This window comes from Nomascus leucogenys, chromosome 6 (genome assembly GCF_006542625.1).
Source record: "Nomascus leucogenys isolate Asia chromosome 6, Asia_NLE_v1, whole genome shotgun sequence".
NCBI lineage: Eukaryota > Metazoa > Chordata > Mammalia > Primates > Hylobatidae > Nomascus > Nomascus leucogenys.
This window is the reverse complement of record NC_044386.1, coordinates 79704570-79724711: the sequence shown is the minus strand read 5'-3', so window position 1 is coordinate 79724711 and position 20142 is coordinate 79704570. Positions and strand designations below refer to the sequence as shown.

The window sequence follows — 20142 nt, the reverse complement described above, 5'->3', positions numbered from 1 at the left end:
TACAGCACTCTTTTTTTTTGAGACGGAGTTTCGCTCTTGTTGCACAGGCTGGAGCCCAATGGCGCGAGATCTCCGCTCACCACAACCTCCCCATCCCAGGTTCAAGCAATTCTCCTGCCTCAGCCTCCCAAGTAGCTGGGATTACAGACATGCACCACCACGCCCGGCTAATTTTGTATTTTTAGTAGAGACGGGGTTTCTCCATGTTGAGGCTGGTCTTGAACTCCTGACCTCAGGTGATCCACCAGCCTCGGCCTTCCAAAGTGCTGGGATTACAGGCGTGAGCCACCGCGCCCGGCTTTTTTTTTTTTTTTTTTTGGAGATGGAGTCTCACCCTGTCACCGGGCTGGAGTGCAGTGGTGCGATCTTGGCTCACTGCAACCCCTGCCTCCCAGGTCCAAGCGATTCTCCTGCCTCAGCCTCCCGAGTAGCTGGGACTACAGACACGTGCCACCACACCCGGCTAAGTTTTGTACTTTTAGTAGAGACGGGGTTTCAACATGTTGGTCAGGCTGGTCTCAAACTCCTGACTTCATGATCCGCCCACCTCGGCCTTCCAAAAGTGCTGGGATTACAGGCATGAGCCACTGCGCCTGGCCAGTGTAGCACTTTTTAAAAAATTATTGGCCAGGTACTTTTTAAAAAATTATTGGCTGGGCGTAGTGGCTCGCACCTGTAATCCCAGCACTTTGGGAGGCCAAGATGGGCAAATCACGAGGTCGAGAGTTCGAGACCAGCCTGACCAACATGGTGAAACCCTGTCTCTACTAAAAATACAAAATTTAGCCAGGCTGGTGGCACGCACCTGTAGTCCCAGCTACTCGGGAGGCTGAGACAGGAGAATCGCTTGGACCTGGGAGGCAGAGGTTGCAGTGAGCCAAGATCGCGCCACTGCACTCCAGCCTGGTGACAAAGCAAGACTCTGCCTCAAAAAAAAAAAAAAAAAAAAAAAAAAAAAAAAAATATTTGCTGCCATTTTGCAGGGAAAATAATGTTTAAAAGGATCAAGCAACCCTTTTGATCAGAGAAGGCAAAGAAAAAGGTATTAACTTGTGAGATAACACCCACTGATTGACACTCTTGGAAATGCAGAACTGAGAATTCTGAAGTTGCTTCCTGTCTCAAAGGAAAAGGGTGCCATGACTGATTAGTCCTATCTTCCCTGAGTGCAGAAGGAGAGAAATCCTGAATGCATAGATTTTGTCATTTTTGCTTGAATTGTAGAAATGTTGCCAAAGACTTTTACTAGAGTCTCTGACTACCTGCAGTGTCATGGCCCCACTCCCACCCTTTCTTTTGAGTAAATTACTTACGGGTGAACCATAAATTTAGCATCAGCTAAGTATTACACCATTTTAATGGTGCAAAAACCTCGTCATCAATTATTTTCAATGTAATATCAAGGACATTCAAATTATAAAATACTCTGAAGTCAGAATAAAGGCAACTGAGCTGGCATTTTCCTCCACATACCATAATGCCTAAGCATCCCCTGCACTCAGTAGCATTCAATAAATATCTGAATTATTCCCCAAAGTTGCTGCAAGTAGTAAACAATCCCTAATCCTGCTTTTATTTTCAACTACCTCAGAAAAAAATAATATTATGCATGTGAAATCTTTGTGGACCATCAAGTTCTACATAATTATAAACACTACACTTTCCAGTGTCTGCAGAAATTGAGAGTTAATGAAAACAGAGTTTAAAATATGAAATCTGTCACCTCTAGATCTCTGCCCAAACTCATGCCTAAACTCCTTTTGCTAAAAATAATGATTTACAGCCACCTCTTTATCCTGGATTAGCTTGCTCAGTTTCAAAAAGGGTAAACGGGAATATAGAAGAGACTTCTTAAAATTCTGTTCCTGATGATCTCACAGGAAAAGCAGAAAGGATAACAAATGTCAGGTTATTAAAAAGTCTAGGAAAGAAAGCAAAAGTAATAACCATAGAATGGTCAGTAAGACATGACCTCAAGAATGTCTTAGTTGCTACTGTTATTACTAAACTTTTCTTCATGAGAGGCAAGAGGAAGTAAGGGGCAAGTCTAGCCCCTCAAAAGCAGACTTCACATCTAACGTGCATTTGTACCAAATGGGCAGGTGCAGAGGCCTCAGTTTCTCCTAACAGGTCTGTGAAAACACCGAGCCACATGCATGGTGGTAGGAAAGATAGCTGCTGCTGTGCTGAGATGCAGTTAAGCACCTTGGCTTCCTCTTTTGAACAAGAAATTGAAGATAGGGCCCAGTGGTGTTCAAAACCATGGTCTAAAAGAGGTTATTAATGTCATGTAAGTCATCAGAGACAGGAAGAAAAAAGATATTTCCATGCTTAAGGGATTTCGGGAACTTGAGGATAAGAAGGGAATGTTTGGTCAAGAGAACCCCCCTAGATTCCAGCAGAATCACACTGATCGCTCCCCTACTGCTTCTACTCCCCGCCCCCAGCTTTTGAAGCAAGCCTGGACTCCCACTGGTGGCAGAAGCCTCACTCTAGGAGATTAACAGAAGCTGTCTCCTTTCACTGTGCCACCAGTGGTGAGCTAAAGAAAACTCTTGGCTTTTTTCTAATGTCATTTATCTCTCATGTTGGAAAGAGAGAAACCAGTCTTCCTGTATTTAATTTGATTCTAGATTTTTTTCTCCTTGGGAGGGGAAATGTCTACTCCAGTATAATATAGTCATCTCTCAGTAATCCATTTGTTATTTACCCACTTGATAGACTTCTCAAACAATATTTTTAATTCCAGGATAACTTCCCTTTTGTGGAGAAGCAGCTATATCATCTATCAATTGTTCTTTGCTTGAAGGACAAAAATTAACTTTAATATTAGCCTCGCCCAAAATCTATTATAATGACTTCCTAACAAGCCCCATACCCACCCCTTCTACCATTCTCTCTCTACCCTCTGATAAAACACACACTGCATTCTAAAGACAAATACAATTTTTAAATTATTCTACTTGGAATTATCTCTGTTATCAACTTCTCTCTGTAGAACACTTACACACTATAAAAGACCATCTTTCAAGTGAACAATGATTTCTGGGGTTTTTTTCAGCCCAAGGGCCACATAATACAGAACATATCTAAATATATTTTAGAAAATATTATCTTCTGAGTAGAAAAAAATCGAACACTTTAGCCATTCTGTTCTTACATAGCATATCCTGGGCCAGAGTACTTTGCTGGTTTTTGGCATTAATGATGATTCCCTCTCCACTTGAAACACCATTTATTGCTGAAAGGCCTGATTTGAACAAACTGCGATTAGCAACAATATTTTCCCCAAAAGTTTCTGAATCAATTACTAGATTGAAACCTTTTTGCTAGAGGGCTATTTCTGGATTCTCATTTTGAAAATACCTTATGGATGATTGTAAATTCATGAGGCAATTCCCTGAGTGAAGCAGTTACCAAGCTGTAAAGTATTCCAAGGCCAAGTTCACCCCAAATCAAGCAAAGGAAGCTCATAAGCTGAGGGGTAGAAAAATGACTTATTACTGATTAAAAAAAAAAAAAAAAAGATGATCTTGCACATTTCTGTCTTGACTTGGTCCCCAAGAAGAAATGAACACCTAGTAACCTAGTGACAACTATGATAACTTTGCTTAGTCAATGTTTGCAGTTTTTACAGTTCTTTTTGAAATTCTGGTCCAATTAAACATTTTGTAAACTCAAAGAAGTACATACTGTTATAAACTCTTTCAAAATTAAATTGGCTTCTCATTCAACTTCTGGGTTTGTTTGTTCCCCAGTTTACCAGAAATGGAAAACCACATCTTTCTTCTGCTTAAAAATCCACAGAATAAAATGGTGCAATTGCTGTGGGAAACAATCTGACAGTTTTCTAAAAGTTAAACATAGGCTGGGCATGATGATCACACCTGTAATCCCAGCACTTTGGGAGGCCAAGGGGAGGATCACCTGAGGCCAGGAGTTTGAAACCAGCGTCAGCAACATAGAAAAAAAAGTAAAACATAAATTTACCATACAACAATTCCACTCCTAGTTATCTACTCAAGGGAAATAAAAGTGCAAAGTTCACACAAAGACTTGTACATATAAAATGTTCACATAAATGTTGTACACATAAATGTTGCCCTCAGCAACATTATTCAGAAAAGCCAAAAAGTAGAAACCATCTAAATGTTCATCAAATGTTGAAGGGATAAACAAAATGGGCATATCCATAAATGAGTTACTATTGCACAACAGAAAGGAATACTAATACATGCTACAACATGGATGATCCTTAAAACATTATGCTAAGAATCCAGACACAAAAGACAACGTATTGTATGATTTCATTAAATGAAATGTCCAGAAAAGGCAAACCTATAGAGACAGAAAGTAGATTAATGGTTGCCTGGGGCTGGAAAGAGGGACTGATTACAAATGGGCACACAGGATTTGGGGGTTAATGGAAATGTTCCAAAACTTTATCATGTTGATGGTTGTGAAACTTCACACATTTACTGAAAGTCACCTAATGGTACAATTAAAATGAATGAATTTTATGGTATGTAGCTTATAACTCAAGCTATTTAAAACACACACACACACACAAACATATACACACACAGATTCCCCATAATGCAGAGAATAAAGTCCAAAATCTCTAGCATGGCAATGAAGACCATCTCTAGTCTGCTTCACCATTTCCGGTCCAACAACCTTCATTTCCCCAACACAGCGATACAACAGCTTTTCCTCTTCCCCAGAATATGTGGAGCTGTTCACACTTCTGTGCTTTTTTTTTTCCATACCTTAAAACCCACAGCCCCTTTTCTACCTAGTGAACTCCTACTCATCCTTCAAGACCCAAAATAAATTAAACTCCTCTGAAGTAATCTCTAAATTATCTCCATCAGAATGAATTTCTTACTTATTTGTGGTCCCATGGAATCTTCTATATATATGTATACCATTTCCTTTTTTTTTTTTTTTTTTTTTTTGTGAGTGATTTCGCTCTTGTTGTCCAGGCTGGAGCGCAATAGCACGATCTCGGCTCAGTGCAACTTACACCTCCCGGGTTCAAGCAATTCTCCTGCCTCAGCCTCCCAAGTAGCTAGGATTACAGGCATGCGCCACCATGTCAGACTAATTTTGTATTTTTAGTAGAGACGGGGTTTCTCCATGTTGGTCAGGCTGGTCTCGAACACCCAACCTCAGGTGATCCACCCACCTCGGCCTCCCAAAGTGCTGGGATTACAGGCGTGAGGTACCGTGCCTGGCCCACCATTTCTTCTTTGCATTATAAGTGGTTGTACAGTGCCATCTCCACTGTGTTTTGTTCATCTTTGATTTTTCTTTCAGAAAAATTATATACTAATAGCTAGTATTTGTTGAACATTTGCTCTTTGCAATGCACTTTTTATATATATTACTTCTAGTCCTCACAATTCTGTAGGTGAGGTATCACTGCCTCCATTAACCAGATGAAGAAACTGAGACTCAGAGGACACACGACATGCCTAGGATCACACTGCCAGTAGACAGAAAAACTGAGATGCAAACCTGAGATAGATATCTATTGGAATCCAGAAGTCCATGTTCTTGCCAGTAAGCTTCTTGTGGTTTACAAAACAGAAAAGAAAGGATGCATACATTTATTGTATTTTATGTTACTCCGCTGGGGCTGCTATGACAATTCCATAGCCTGGGAGGCTTAAACAACAGACATTTATTTTCTTACAGTTCTGGAGGCTTGGAAGTCCAGATCCAGCTGCCAGCCAGTTTGATTCCTGGTGAGAACTCTGTTTCTAGCTTGCAGATGGCTACCTTTTTGCTGTGTCTTCACTTGGGGGAGAGAGTGAGCTGTGGTTTCTCTTTTTCTGACAAGGGCATGAACTCCATCATTGGGGTTGCACCCTTGTGTCTTAATCTAAACCTACTTACCTCCTAAAGATACCACCTCCAAATACCATTAGGATTCCTTGTAGTAAACAAAAATTATAGGAGGCCATTAGGCTCCTATGACATATGAATTACATATTCATATAACATTGGAATTTTGGGAAGATGCACAATGCACACCTTGGCAAGAATTATGAGACCTGAGTTTTAGTATCAGTTTTATCACTGATCATGTGATGTAGAAAAAGTCACTTGACAATCTTGAAACGAGCCCATTTCCTTGTAAGGAAAACAAGAGGGTTGGACTAGATAATCTCCAAATGGTGTTCTGATTCTAAAAATTCTGATTCCGTGTGCTATCTTGCAACCACTGAAACTCAGATATACCAGTTCAGAGCATAGTGTTTGGTGATGATCTGAAATCTCAGCACAGAGCTGTATGGTGATGCTACCATATCACACTACCATGGGCAAGTACCTCCCAGCAGCATAAGCTCTTGAACAATTAGAGCAGTTCCTTCAGGCCAGGTCAGGTGTCCCCAACTGTCCCTGACTGCATGCTTTGTAAGACAGTACCCAACACATGAACTTTTACACTGCCTTTGTCCTACACAAGCCATCCACATCACTTACCTAATAAGAAATACTATCTGCAGCCAGGCATGGTGGCTCACGCCTGTAATCCCAGCACTTTGGGAGGCCGAGGTGGGCAGATCACGAGATCAGGAGTTCGAGACCAGCCTAACCAACATGGTGAAACCCTGTCTCTACTAAAAATACAAAAATTAGCCAGGCGTGGTGGCAGGCACCTGTTATCCCAGCTACTCAGGAGGCTGAGGCAGGAGAATCGCTTGAACCGGAGAGGCAGAGGTTGCAGTGAGCCGAGATCGCAGCACTACACTCCAGCCTGGGCGACAGAGGGAGACTCCATCTCAAAAAAAATAAAAAAGAAAAAGAAAAAGAAAAAAAGAAATGCTATCTGCACAGTGCCAGGCATTGTACCGGTTCATTTTTTTAAGCATTCACAAACACTGTCTCCTAACTGGCCTCCTCCCTTCAATTAATTCCATAGGTTGCCAGGTGAACTTTCCTGAAGCACAGCCAGCCAGTTCTGATTGTGTCATTATGTAAGCTTTTTTGCTTGTTTCCTAGCATTTTATTTCCTATACAATAAAGTCAAACTTCCTTAGTCTGGCTTATAAAATCTTCCGTGTTCTAGCTTCAACCAGTTTTTCCAACCCCTTTTCCTCTACTACTCTTCGGAGACCTTGCATTCCAAGCAAAATAAACTACCTATGGTTTCCTGTAGCATATTTTTTATATTAACATAATTTCTAACAATACTCTAAATCATTCTAAAATGTCAGCCAGGTGTAGTGGCTCACACCTGTAATCCCAGCACTTAGGGAGGCCAAGGTGGGCAGATCACTTGAGGTCAGGAGTTAAAGACCACCCTGGCAAACCCCATCTCTACTAAAAAAAAAATACAAAAATTAGCCAAGTGTGATGGCGTGCACTTGTAGTCCCAGCTGCTAGGGAGACTGACGCAGGAGAATCGCTTGAACCCGGGAGGCAGAAGTTGCAGTGAGCTGAGATCGCACCACTGCACTCCAGTCTGGAAGAGTCTGTCTTAAAATAAAATGTAGAACATGCTTCCCTAATAGCACACACTAGATTCTGTTTATGCAGTGGGTTTATGCAGTTCCTTGTATTAAACAAAAATTACAGGAGGCCATTGTTTTGAACTTCTGCACTAGACCCCAAGAGACCAGACTAAAATAAAAATGGAATCACTCATGCTCACCACACCGAAACTGAGTTATCTGGCCCTCCAAGAAATCAGGAGACAGAGATAACAGGCCAGTTTCAATTTTCAATCAGCAAGATAATGAATTTCCTCTGTTTTAGTCCCTATGGCAAAAAGTGACTTGAAGTAACCTGATGTTAACCAGTTATCTTTCTATTGTTCTGTCTGTCTCCACCTTACCAGGAAAGTAACTTTGAAACGATCAATCTGCTTTTTGTTCTTTGTTTCTGCTTTCTACAGCCCTTTTTTCTGTCCGTAAAGCCAACCTCCTCTGTTCCACTCATTGCGACACTCATTCCATTTTATGGAACGAAGTGTTGCCTGATTCTAGAATTGCAATAAGGCCAACTGAGATCTTTAGATGTGTCAAATTTCTGTCTTTTGACACTTGTGCTGTCTGCCTAGAACGCCCTTTCTCTTCATTCCACATACCCACATTCTTCAAATGAGCCCACGTGGCAGGTGCTCAGTGCAGTAACCGACATGTAAGTACTCAAAACTATTCAAAGCTGCGTTTTGCCCCTCACACTAGCTATTCCTCTCCCTCTAACCTCAATCTTTTCTATACACCTTTCTTATGTAGCTTATTACTTTCTATTGTATTTAATGTAAATGTCTTAGATTGCCAGAGATCCAAAGCACTGGAAAAATCAGTATTCAGTCTTAGTCCATGTGTACCCAGCACCAAGCACAAAGTATTCTGTTTATGGTCAATAAATCTTTCCGTAATGGATGAGAACAAAACTAGTGTTTGAACCAGAAGGGCCTCTGGTGGTAACTCACAGCTAAAACTGGATGGGGAGTGGAGCGGAGGTGAAGGAACACTTAATGAAGCCCTACTATGTGCCAGGTACTGTGCAGAGCACAGCTTCTTCGTTTCATTTAATCCTTTCCAAAAAACTGTATGAAGCAGCAGTAACAATCTCATCTCCATTTTACATATGAGGAGTTTGGGTTAGGGAAGTCAGGAAACTTGCCTGAGGTCACAACCAAGTATGTTTGGGTCTTTCCAGTACTGCACTTGTCGCTTGTCCTCCTTCCAATTTATCACTCCCCTCCACTCCCCGACGAAGGTCGAGGACTTTCTAGGAAAACACGCAGTCTCCAACCACCTCCGCCTGGCGAGCCCAGTCTCGCCCTTCGCTGCCAGAACCACAGGGAGCGCGCGTGGCGGGAGGAAAGAATGGGAGCAGCCGTCAAGACGCAAGACCCCGCCCACTATGTCGTTGGTGACGTCATCACGCAGGGCCGAGTCGGCGCGGCCACATCCTTTAAATATGGTCTTTCCCGGGCGCGCGCGACAATGTGAGGAGTGGGGTGGAGCGTGGTGTGTGGTGTGTGGTGTGTGGCTGCGGCCTGGGCAAGAGCCGCCGCGGACCATGAGGTGGGCGGAAAGGCTGTGTTGCAGCCGAGACGCGGACGGGAGGGCGCTGCCGGGCCAGCGGGCGTGCTCATGCAGGGGCGGGAGGAGGGAACATGGCGGCCGGGCCAGGACCCTTTGCTCTTGGCTCTGTGCGGCTCCTACCCCTGCTTTGCTTGCCCTTTTACTGCATTTCTAGAACCTTGTTTCCCCTCTCCTTGCGTCCCCTTTCCCTCAGCCGTTTCTTTTGCCTTCATCGACTCTTCCCCCCAGCTCCACACTGGGTCGAAGTGTGACAGGTAGATTAAGTGGGAGCCGGTCGGGCCCGTCCGGTGCCAAGAGACCGACTCCTAAATTTGATTAGGTTCTCGCATGTCACTTTATCAGTCTGCCCGGGGTCACAGGAGAAGTACTGAACATGAGAGATCAAGCCTGATTTGTAGTCCTGATGATGTCTGTAAGTGATCTTATGAAATGTCACTTAAGTTGACCTCAGTCTCCTCAAATGTGAGGTTCTCTGTGAAAGGCCTAAGATTCCTGATACCGAGGTAGCTTTTGTCATGCAGTGCCTGCCAGAATCTGCCCCATAACAAAGCATGGTCGGGAAAACAAAAGCAAGATTTATTTTGGCAGTAAGGGAATGGAAAACTGAGTTGACTTCCCGTTCCATGCCATCAAGTGGCCTGGTATGTAAGCAATGAGAACACCATTCTGTTTCAGCTCTTATTTCCATAGTGAGTGTCCTAAGAGTAACACTCCCGGCGTAGATTAAATGGAAAAGGGCTCGTCATGTATCGTCATTGCTGCTCTGCTCCAAAGAACCTTGGGTCTGCTGTATTCTGTTTTAGGTGCCACAGTCTGTCGACGGTAGATGTTTAGGGAGAGATTCTTCCTCACCTAACAGCACGTGGCCTAGCCAATCACTTGCTTTTGATCTTGGCCTTTTGTTTTTCCTCAGCTGAGTAAGTTCTGGAGGGATCCTGCCTCTATTGGAACCTTCGCAGCCAGGCAGCTGTGAACTGTGAGCTAGAGTGAAGCAGAAATCTAGGAAGATGAGCTCCAAGATGGTCATAAGTGAATCAGGACTGAATTGGTGAGTTGTAGCCACTTTGTAATCCACTGAAGAGGAGTGTGGTGGGGCTGATGGTTGACATAAGAAAATAGATTTCTGGCATAGAGTGATTTAAAGGAAACAGAAAATACAAGTTTAGGGTCTCAGAATTTACCCTATCCTCATCTTCACATACTGAACGCTAGAGTTATGGCTGACTGCACTTCCACTCCTGTAGTGGAACAACACAGTTCAGCACTCAAATTATTTTTAGGTATAATTCGGTCAGGTACTTATTGTTGGTCTCCTGTGAAGGAGAGATACTGGAATTTTCTTGAGTCCAAGAACCTTGCCCATTTCCATACAAGTAATAAAAAAGACCCTCTTTAAGAATAGACATGCTTTTGTTATATTGAAATCTATATCAAATGATATAAATGCATAGACTGTATTTTAAAAGTACATGAGAACTTTGCAAATAGAGAGCCTGGTTAAATAATATAGTGGTTTTGTAGACATCTAGTTAATACATGTGCTGCTTTAGTTCGTTTTAACACATTTAATAAGCCAGCCAAGGAGGATCAAATATTATAAATGGTTACAAAGAGTATTAAAATAGTACCTGACTCAGAATATTAAGTCAGTATGTTCAGTGAGTATTTGTTTATTGCTTACAACACTCCCACCCCCAGGGAGCTCACAATCCCTGAGACCCTTGACTTTGTTTTTATATGATGTGCAGAAACTTAAGAATTTATTGAGATGTCACAGATACAATACCACGACAAGGTAATAAGAAACTATACTGGTACATAGCAAATAAGACATTCTAATTTTACCATTAATACCTTAATATAGTTTTTTGGATAAATGCCTTGAAGAACAGTTAAAAAAGGAAAAGAGTATGGAGCAAATATGCTAGAATTTCCTATCTGGGCACTAGGACACCCAGAAGTTGCCATTTGATTAGATAAGAGGTTTGCACATTTGCATTCCTTGCCAGTGCTATAAAGTATGCATTCAGATGTAGCACAGATGCTTTTATATACCACCGGCATTGTGGAACTAGTTGTGGTTTTAGAACCTTTGCACAATATTGTAGCCCTTGGAATTACCCTTTTCCACAGAATTTTACTGACCTTTGTCCTCCCTAGATTAATGGATTCAGTGTTTTCAAATTTTTAATTCCTTCATTCAAACAGCATTTTTGGATGCCTAACTATACGGAAAGCATTGAATATAATATGTTAGTCTCTAAATTAATTATAGTGTTATGAAAAATCATATCACCTTTGAGGTGGTTTTAGCAAACCAGTTATCCCATTTGCCAAAGTAAACAAAATAGGTAGAATATTTAGTCTTTGTAGTGTCTTTTGGCTCAGCACAGTAGTGCATGAAACAAAAATAAGTTGAGACGTATTTTCAGCAACCAAATACCTTAATGTTATGTCCTAGAGCCAGAAGTGAGGCCAGCCTTCGACAGACCCTTGATTATACTTCATTCTTTTCTATCTTTAACTCTCCAGTCTCTGTGACATTTATTTAATTGTGTACTAAAGAAAATGCAAAGCTGATTATTGGGGCTGGAGAATTTCATAATGGGCCTGGGTTTAAAGCTATCCAAGAAGTAACACTTCTAAGCCCACAGATCTGGTATATGAAATTAAACATAGTAAGAAGAGATTGGGGATGAGGGGGTAAGAAGGTATGAAATTATAAGTTACAATTGTGCCATTATGTGTCTTAGTCTAGCATGAGATTTTGAATTGTCAAATGTAAATAAATTACTTTGTTTCACAGGGATATTTCCCCAAAAAATGGCCTGAAGACATTTTTCTCTCGAGAAAATTATAAAGATCATTCCATGGCTCCAAGTTTAAAAGAACTATGTGTTTTATCCAGCAGGTAATATGTTTATTTGGTTATTTATTTCCATATTTGATTGTCGTTTTTCTGATAGTTGAAGTTTTATGTGTATCTCTAGTATTAAACATTCAAATTATAGAAATGTTTAAAATAAAACAACTTTTAACACTGGTATTATCTTTTCAGACCTTCAGTCCTTTCCCCACACATGAACTGCAAAACAATTTTATAGTATTTTATAATACTATGCTAAACTATCCCAATATTTTTATAATACTATACCAATATAGTATAATACGATAGAAACATTTATACCAATAAATGTTTTAGTATAGTACCAATATTATACTAATAATTGTTTAGTATAGTACTAAATAGTATACTATTTATAACATGTACACACACACATACATATACAGGTATATAATACAAAATGGGATTATGCTAAAAATATACTATAAAACTGTTTTGCAGTTATCTATCATTTAAAGTGATATTTTGAGTATCTTTTCATGCCCCAACATTTAGTTCAATCTTAATGGTTGCATATTACCTCACTATATAGCTTATAGATGTACTTTTAATTAATTTAGCTAGTCCTGTGTTGCAAAACATTGTTTCCTTTTTTCTTTTTTTTTTTTTTTTTTGGTAATTAAAAACAAGATATTGGTGAATTTTTATAGTTATTTCTGTAAGATATACTCACGGAAATTGAATTGTTTGGTCAGACAATATGTACAGTTTATATGTTAATAGATATTGCCAAATTGCTAAAGGTTTTTTTCCTCTCTGATACTTAATGACTATTAAGTGATACTTTTTACTTCTTAACTGCCAACTTGCCTGTAGTAGCTCTTCTTTCCTTTTCGATCGAATATTTCTACTCTGTTGTTGATGAATCCGGAAACCAAGTAATTGAGTTTACTAGAAAAATGTATAAATACACCAAATGAGGAATTAGGAAACTCCCCCAGGGAAGCTCAACATTTACTTTCTTCATTTCTCCTTTTACAGTGGAGGAAGTGTATCTCCCCCATCTTTTCCTGCTTTCTCAGTTATCTTTTCTGTCCATTGTCCCCTCTTACTCCTCTATCTTTGTTCTCTCCCATTTTCAGTCATCTTGATTACTTTTTGGTTTTTCTTTTGTTTTTTGAGAGACATGGTCTTGCTATGTTGCCCAGGCTGATCTTGAACTCCTGGCTTCAAGTGATTCTCCAACTTGGCCTCCCAAAGTGCTGGGGTTACAGCCAGGAGTCACTCTGCCTGGCCAACTTAATCAGTATTTGAACATGCTTAAGTTTTCCTGTTTTAAATAATCCGTGGACTCCACATTTTCTCCTGATTACTTTTTTTTTTTTTAATTTTTATTTTTTATTATTATACTTTAGGTTTTAGGGTACATGTGCACAATGTGCAGGTTTGTTACATATGTATCCATGTGCCATGTTGTTTTGCTGCACCCATTAACTCGTCATTTAGCATTAGGTATATCTCCTAATGCTGTCCCTCCCCCTCCCCCCACCCCACAACAGTCCCCAGTGTGTGATGTTCCCCTTCCTGTGTCTATGAGTTCTCATTGTTCAATTCCCACCTATGAGTGAGAACATGGCGGTGTTTGGTTTTTTGTCCTTGCAATAGTTTACTGAGAATGATGTTTTCCAGTTTCATCCATGTCCCTACAAAGAATATGAACTCATCATTTCTTATGGCTGCATAGTATTCCATGGTGTATATGTGCCACATTTTCTTAATCCAGTCTATCATTGTTGGACATTTGGGTTGGTTCCAATTCTTTGCTATTGTGAATAGTGCCGCAGTAAACATACGTGTGCATGTGTCTTTATAGCAGCATGGTTTATAGTCCTTTGGGTATATACCCAGTAATGGGATGGCTGGGTCAAATGGTATTTCTAGTTCTAGATCCCTGAGGAATTGCCACACTGACTTCCACAATGGTTGAACTAGTTTACAGTCCCACCAACAGTGTAAAAGTGTTCCTATTTCTCCACATCGTCTCCAGCACCTGTTGTTTCCTGACTTTTTAATGATGGCCATTCTAACTGGTGTGAGATGGTATCTCACTGTGGTTTTAATTTGCATTTCTCTGATGGCCAGTGATGATGAGCATTTTTTCATGTGTTTTTTGGCTGCATAAATGTCTTCTTTTGAGAAGTGGCTGTTCATGTCCTTCGCCCACTTTTTGATGGGGTTGTTTGTTTTTTTCTTGTAAATTTGTTTGAGTTCAATGTAGATTCTGGATATTAGCCCTTTGTCAGATGAGTAGGTTGCAAAAATTTTCTCCCACTCTGTAGGTTGCCTGTTCACTCTGATGGTAGTTTCTTTTGCTGTGCAGAAGCTCTTTAGTTTAATTAGATCCCATTTGTCAATTTTGGCTTTTGTTGCCATTGCTTTTGGTGTTTTAGACATGAAGTTCTTGCCCACGCCTATGTCCTGAATGGTATTGCCTAGGTTTTCTTGTAGGATTTTAATGGTTTTATGTCTAACATTTAAGTCTTTAATCCATCTTGAATTAATTTTTGTATAAGGTGTAAGGAAGGGATCCAGTTTCAGCTTTCTACATATGGCTAGCCAGTTTTCCCAGCACCATTTATTAAATAGGGAATCCTTTCCCCATTGCTTGTTTTTGTCAGGTTTGTCAAAGATCAGATAGTTGTAGATATGTGGCATCATTTCTGAGGACTCTGTTCTGTTCCATTGATCTATGTCTCTGTTGTGGTACCAGTACCATGCTGTTTTGGTTACTGTAGCCTTGTAGTATAGTTTGAAGTCAGGTAGCGTGATGCCTCCAGCTTTGTTCTTTTGGCTTAAGATTGACTTAGCGATGCGGGCTCTTTTTTGGTTCCATACGAACTTTAAAGTAGTTTTTTCCAATTCTGTGAAGAAAGTCATTGGTAGCTTGATGGGGATGGCATTGAATCTATAAATTACCTTGGGCAGTATGGCCATTTTCACAATATTGATTCTTCCAACCCATGAGTATGGAATGTTCTTCCATTTGTTTGTATCCTCTTTTATTTCATTGAGCAGTGGTTTGTAGTTCTCCTTGAAGAGGTCCTTCACATCCCTTGTAAGTTGCATTCCTAGGTATTTTATTCTCTTTGAAGCAATTGTGAATGGGAGTTCACTCATGATTTGGCTCTCTGTTTGTCTGTAATTGGTGTAAAAGAATGCTTGTGATTTTTGTACATTGATTTTGTATCCTGAGACTTTGCTGAAGTTGCTTATCAGCTTAAGGAGATTTGGGGCTGAGACAATGGGGTTTTCTAGATATACAATCATGTCATCTGCAAACAGGGACAATTTGATTTCCTCATTTCCTAATTGAATACCCTTTATTTCCTTCTCCTGCCTGATTGCCCTGGCCAGAACTTCCAGCATTATGTTGAATAGGAGTGGTGAGAGAGGGCATCCCTGTCTTGTGCCAGTTTTCAAAGGGAATGCTTCTAGTTTTTGCCCATTCAGTATGATATTGGCTGTGGGTTTGTCATAGATAGCTCTTATTATTTTGAGATACGTCCCATCAATACCTAATTTATTAAGAGTTTTTAGCATGAAGGGTTGTTGAATTTTGTCAAAGGCCTTTTCTGCATCTATTGAGATGATCATGTGGTTTTTGTCTTTGGTTCTGTTTATATGCTGGATTACATTTATTGATTTGCGTATGTTGAACCAGCCTTGCATCCCAGGGATGAAGCCCACTTGATCATGGTGGATAAGCTTTTTGATGTGCTGCTGGATTCGGTTTGCCAGTATTTTATTGAGGATTTTTGCATCAATGTTTATCAAGGATATTGGTCTGAAATTCTCTTTTTTGGTTATGTCTCTGCCAGGCTTTGGTATCAGGACGATGCTGGCTTCATAAAATGTGTTAGGGAGGATTCCCTCTTTTTCTATTGATTGGAATAGTTTCAGAAGGAATGGTACCAGTTCCTCCTTGTACCTCTGGTAGAATTCAGCTGTGAATCCATCAGGTCCTGGACTCTTTTTGGTTGGTAAGCTATTGATTATTGCCACAATTTCAGAACCTGTTATTGGTCTATTCAGAGATTCAATTTCTTCCTGGTTTAGTCTTGGGAGGGTGTATTTGTCGAGGAATTTATCCATTTCTTCTAGATTTTCTAGTTTATTTGCATAGAGGTGTTTGTAGTATTCTCTGATGGTAGTTTGTATTTCTGTGGGATCGGTGGTGATATCCCCTTTTTCATTTTTTATTGCATCTTTTGATTCTTCTCTCTTTTCTTCTTTATTAGTCTTGCTAGTGGTCTATCAATTTTCTTGATCTTTTCAAAAGCCAGCTCCTGGATTCATTAATTTTTTGAAGGGTTTTTTGTGTCTCTGTTTCCTTCAGTTCTGCTCTGATTTTAGTTATTTCTAGCCTTCTGCTAGCTTTTGAATGTGTTTGCTCTTGCTTTTCTAGTTCTTTTAATTGTGATGTTAGGGTGTCAATTTTGGATCTTTCCTGCTTTCTCTTGTGGGCATTTAGTGCTATAAATTTCCCTCTACACACTGCTTTGAACGTGTCCCAGAGATTCTGGCATGTTGTGTCTTTGTTCTCGTTGGTTTCAAAGAACATCTTTATTTCTGCCTTCATTTCATTATGTACCCAATAGTCATTCAGGAGCAGAATGTTCAGTTTCCATGTAGTTGATTGGTTTTGAGTGAGTTTCTTAATCCTGAGTTCTAGTTTGATTGCACTGTGGTCTGAGAGACAGTTTGTTATAATTTCTGTTCTTTTACATTTGCTGAGGAGAGCTTTACTTCCAACTATGTGGTCAGTTTTGGAATAGGTGTGGTGTGGTGCTGAAAAAAATGTATATTCTGTTGATTTGGGGTGGAGAGTTCTGTAGATGTCTATTAGGTCCACTTTGTGCAGAGCTGAGTTCAATTCCTGGATATCCTTGTTAACTTTCTGTCTCGTTGATCTGTCTAATGTTGACAGTGGGGTGTTAAAATCTCCCATTATTATTGTGTGGGAGTTTAAGTCCCTTTGTAGGTCACTCAGGACTTACTTTATGAATCTGGGTGCTCTTGTGTTGGGTACATATATATTTAGGATAGTTAGCTCTTCTTGTTGAATTGATCCCTTTACCATTATGTAATGGCCTTCTTTGTCTCTTTTGATCTTTGTTGGTTTAAAGTCTATTTTATCAGAGACTAAGATTGCAACTCCTGCCTTTTTTTGTTTTCCATTTGCTTGATAGATCTTCCTCCATCCCTTTATTTTGAGTCTGTGTGTGTCTCTGCACGTGAGATGGGTTTCCTGAATACAGCACACTGATGGGTCCTGACTCCTTATCCGGTTTGGCAGTCTGTGTCTTTTAATTGGAGCATCTAGCCCATTTACATTTAAAGTTAATATTGTTATGTGTGAATCTGATCCTGTCACTATGATGTTAGTTGGTTATTTTGCTCATTAGTTGATGCAGTTTCTTCCTAGCTTCAATGGTCTTTACAATTTGGCATGTTTTTGCAGGGGCTGGTACAGGTTGTTCCTTTCCATGTTTAGTGCTTCCTTCAGGAGCTCTTTTAGGGCAGGCCTGGTGGTGACAAAATCACTCAGCGTTTGCTTGTCTGTAAAGTATTTTATTTCTCCTTCACTTATGAAGCTTAGTTTAGCTGGATATGAAATTCTGGGTTGAAAATTCTTTTCTTTAAGAATGTTGAATATCGGCCCCCACTCTCTTCTGGCTTGTAGAGTTTCTGTTGAGAGATCAGCTGTTAGTCTGATGGGCTTCCCTTTGTGGGTAACCCGACCTTTCTCTCTGGCTGCCCTTAACATTTTTTCCTTCATTTCAACTTTGGTGAATCTGACAATTATGTGTCTTGGAGTTGCTCTTCTCAAGGAGTATCTTTGTGGCGTTCTCTGTATTTCCTGAATCTGAATGTTGGCCTGCCTTGCTAGATTGGGGAAGTTCTCTTGGATAATACCTTGCAGAGTGTTTTCCAACTTGGTTCCATTCTCCCCATCATTTTCAGGTACACCAATCAGACGTAGGTTTGGTCTTTTCACATAGTCCAAAATTTCTTGGAGGCTTTGTTCATTTCTTTTTATTCTTTTTTCTCTAAACTTCCCTTCTCGCTTCATTTCATTCATTTCATCTTCCATCAGCGATACCCTTTCTTCCAGTTGATCGCATCTGCTACCAAGGCTTCTGCAATCTTCACGTAGTTCTCGGTACTTGGCTTTCAGCTCCATCAGCTCCTTTAAGCCCTTCTCTCCATTGGTTATTCTTGTTATCCATTCTTCTAATTTTTTTTCAAAGTTTCTAACTTCTTTGCTATTGTTTTGAATTTCCTCCTGTATCTCAGAGTAGTTTGATCGTCTGAAGCCTTCTTCTCTCAACTCGTCAAAGTCATCCTCCATCCAGCTTTGTTCCATTGCTGGTGAGGAACTGCGTTCCTTTGGAGGAGGAGAGGTGCTCTGCTTTTTAGAGTTTCCAGTTTTTCTGCTCTGTTTTTTCCCCATCTTTGTGGTTTTATCTACTTTTGGTCTTTGATGATGGTGATGTACAGATGGGTTTTTGGTGTGGATGTCCTTTCTGTTTGTTAGTTTTCCTTCTACCAGACAGGACCCTCAGCTGCAGGTCTGTTGGAGTTTACTAGAGGTCCACTCCAGACCCTGTTTGGCTGGGTGTCAGCAGCGGTGGCTGCAGAACAGCGGATTTTCGTGAGACCACAAATTCAGCTGTCTGATAGTTCCTCTGGAAGTTTTGTCTCAGAGGAGTACCCGGCCGAGTGAGGTGTCAGTCTGTCCCTACTGGGGGTGCCTCCCAGTTAGGCTGCTCAGGGGTGAGGGACCCACTTTAGGAGGCAGTCTGTCCGTTCTCAGATCTCCAGCTGCGTGCTGGGAGAACCACTACTCTCTTCAAAGCTGTCAGTCAGACAGGGACATTTAAGTCTGCAGAGATTCCTGCTGAATTTTTGTTTGTCTGTGCCCTGCCCCCAGAGGTGGAGCCTACAGAGGCAGGCAGGCCTCCTTGAGCTGTGGTGGGCTCCACCCAGTTCGAGCTTCCTGGCTGCTTTGTTTACCTAAGCAAGCCTGGGCAATGTCGGGCGCCCCTCCCCCAGCCTGGCTGCCGCCTTGCAGTTTGATCTCAGACTGCTGTGCTAGCAATCAGTGAGACTCTGTGGGCATAGGACCCTCCGAGCCAGGTGCGGGACACAATCTCCTAGTGTGCCGTTTTCCAGGCCCGTTGGAAAAGCGCAGTATTAGGGTGGGACTGACCCGATTTTCCAGGTGCCGTCTGTTACCCCTTTCTTTGACTAGGAAAGGGAACTCCCTTACCCGTTGCGCTTCCCGAGTGAGGCAATGCTTCGCCCTGCTTTGGCTCGCGCACAGTGCGCTTCACCGACTGTCCTGCACCCACTGTTTGGCACTCCCTAGTGAGATGAAACGGGTACCTCAAACAGAAATGCAGAAATCACCCGTCTTCTGTGTCGCTCAGGCTGGGAGCTGTAGACTGGAGCTGTTCCTATTCGGCCATCTTGGCTCCACCCTCTCCTGATTACTTTCTTACCTCTTGTCTCATTTATACTTAGACTTCTTTAAAGACTTGTATATGCTCACTGGGAAGAAATGAGGAACAAAAAAGCTGTAAGACATACAGAAAACATAGTAATAGTAAGTCCTTCCCTATCAACTTAAATGTAAATTAATTAAACTCCCCAATCAAAGGATGGATTGGCAGAATGGATTTAAAAACAGGACTAAAAACTTTCCATTTACTGCACATCCTACTCCACTTGCTGGGATTACAGGCATGAGCCACCAAGTACAGCCTATAGCTGTATTGTATTCTATAGTTGGGTGTATATAATTTTTAAATTGACCTCTGTTGATATTTAACTTGTTTCCATTCCTTTACTGTTAGAAACAGTGAGCATTGGTCGGGCGCGGTGGCTCACGCTTGTAATCCCAGCACTTTGGGAGGCCAAGGCGGGCGGATCACGAGGTCAGGAGATCGAGACCACGGTGAAACCCCGTCTCTACTAAAAATACAAAAAAATTAGCCGGGCGTAGTGGCGGGCGCCTGTAGTCCCAGCTACTCGGAGAGGCTGAGGCAGGAGAATGGCGTGAACCCGGGAGGCGGAGCTTGCAGTGAGCCGAGATCGCGCCACTGCACTCCATCCTGGGTGACAGAGCGAGACTCCGTCTCAAAAAAAAAAAAAAAAAAGGAA

General features: G+C 41.1%; 1 protein-coding gene across 7 annotated transcripts in view; it reads left to right on the top strand.

The window, feature by feature from the left end:
* The first annotated feature begins 8881 nt into the window (after positions 1–8881).
* Positions 8882–20142, top strand: part of ICE2 (interactor of little elongation complex ELL subunit 2) — a 63122-nt gene continuing 51861 nt past the window's right edge. For 2 of the 7 annotated variants that reach the window (XM_030814501.1, XM_003267058.3), the window contains exons 1-3: positions 8898–9050; positions 9985–10119; positions 11878–11982. In XM_030814501.1, coding sequence (XP_030670361.1) covers positions 10079–10119; positions 11878–11982 — 146 coding nt within the window. In that variant the 5' untranslated portion in view covers positions 8898–9050; positions 9985–10078. Of the gene's footprint in view, positions 9051–9984; positions 10120–11877; positions 11983–20142 lie in introns of all 7 variants that reach the window. The other 5 variants (XM_030814502.1, XM_030814504.1, XM_003267059.2 and 2 more) reach the window with 4 other exon arrangements.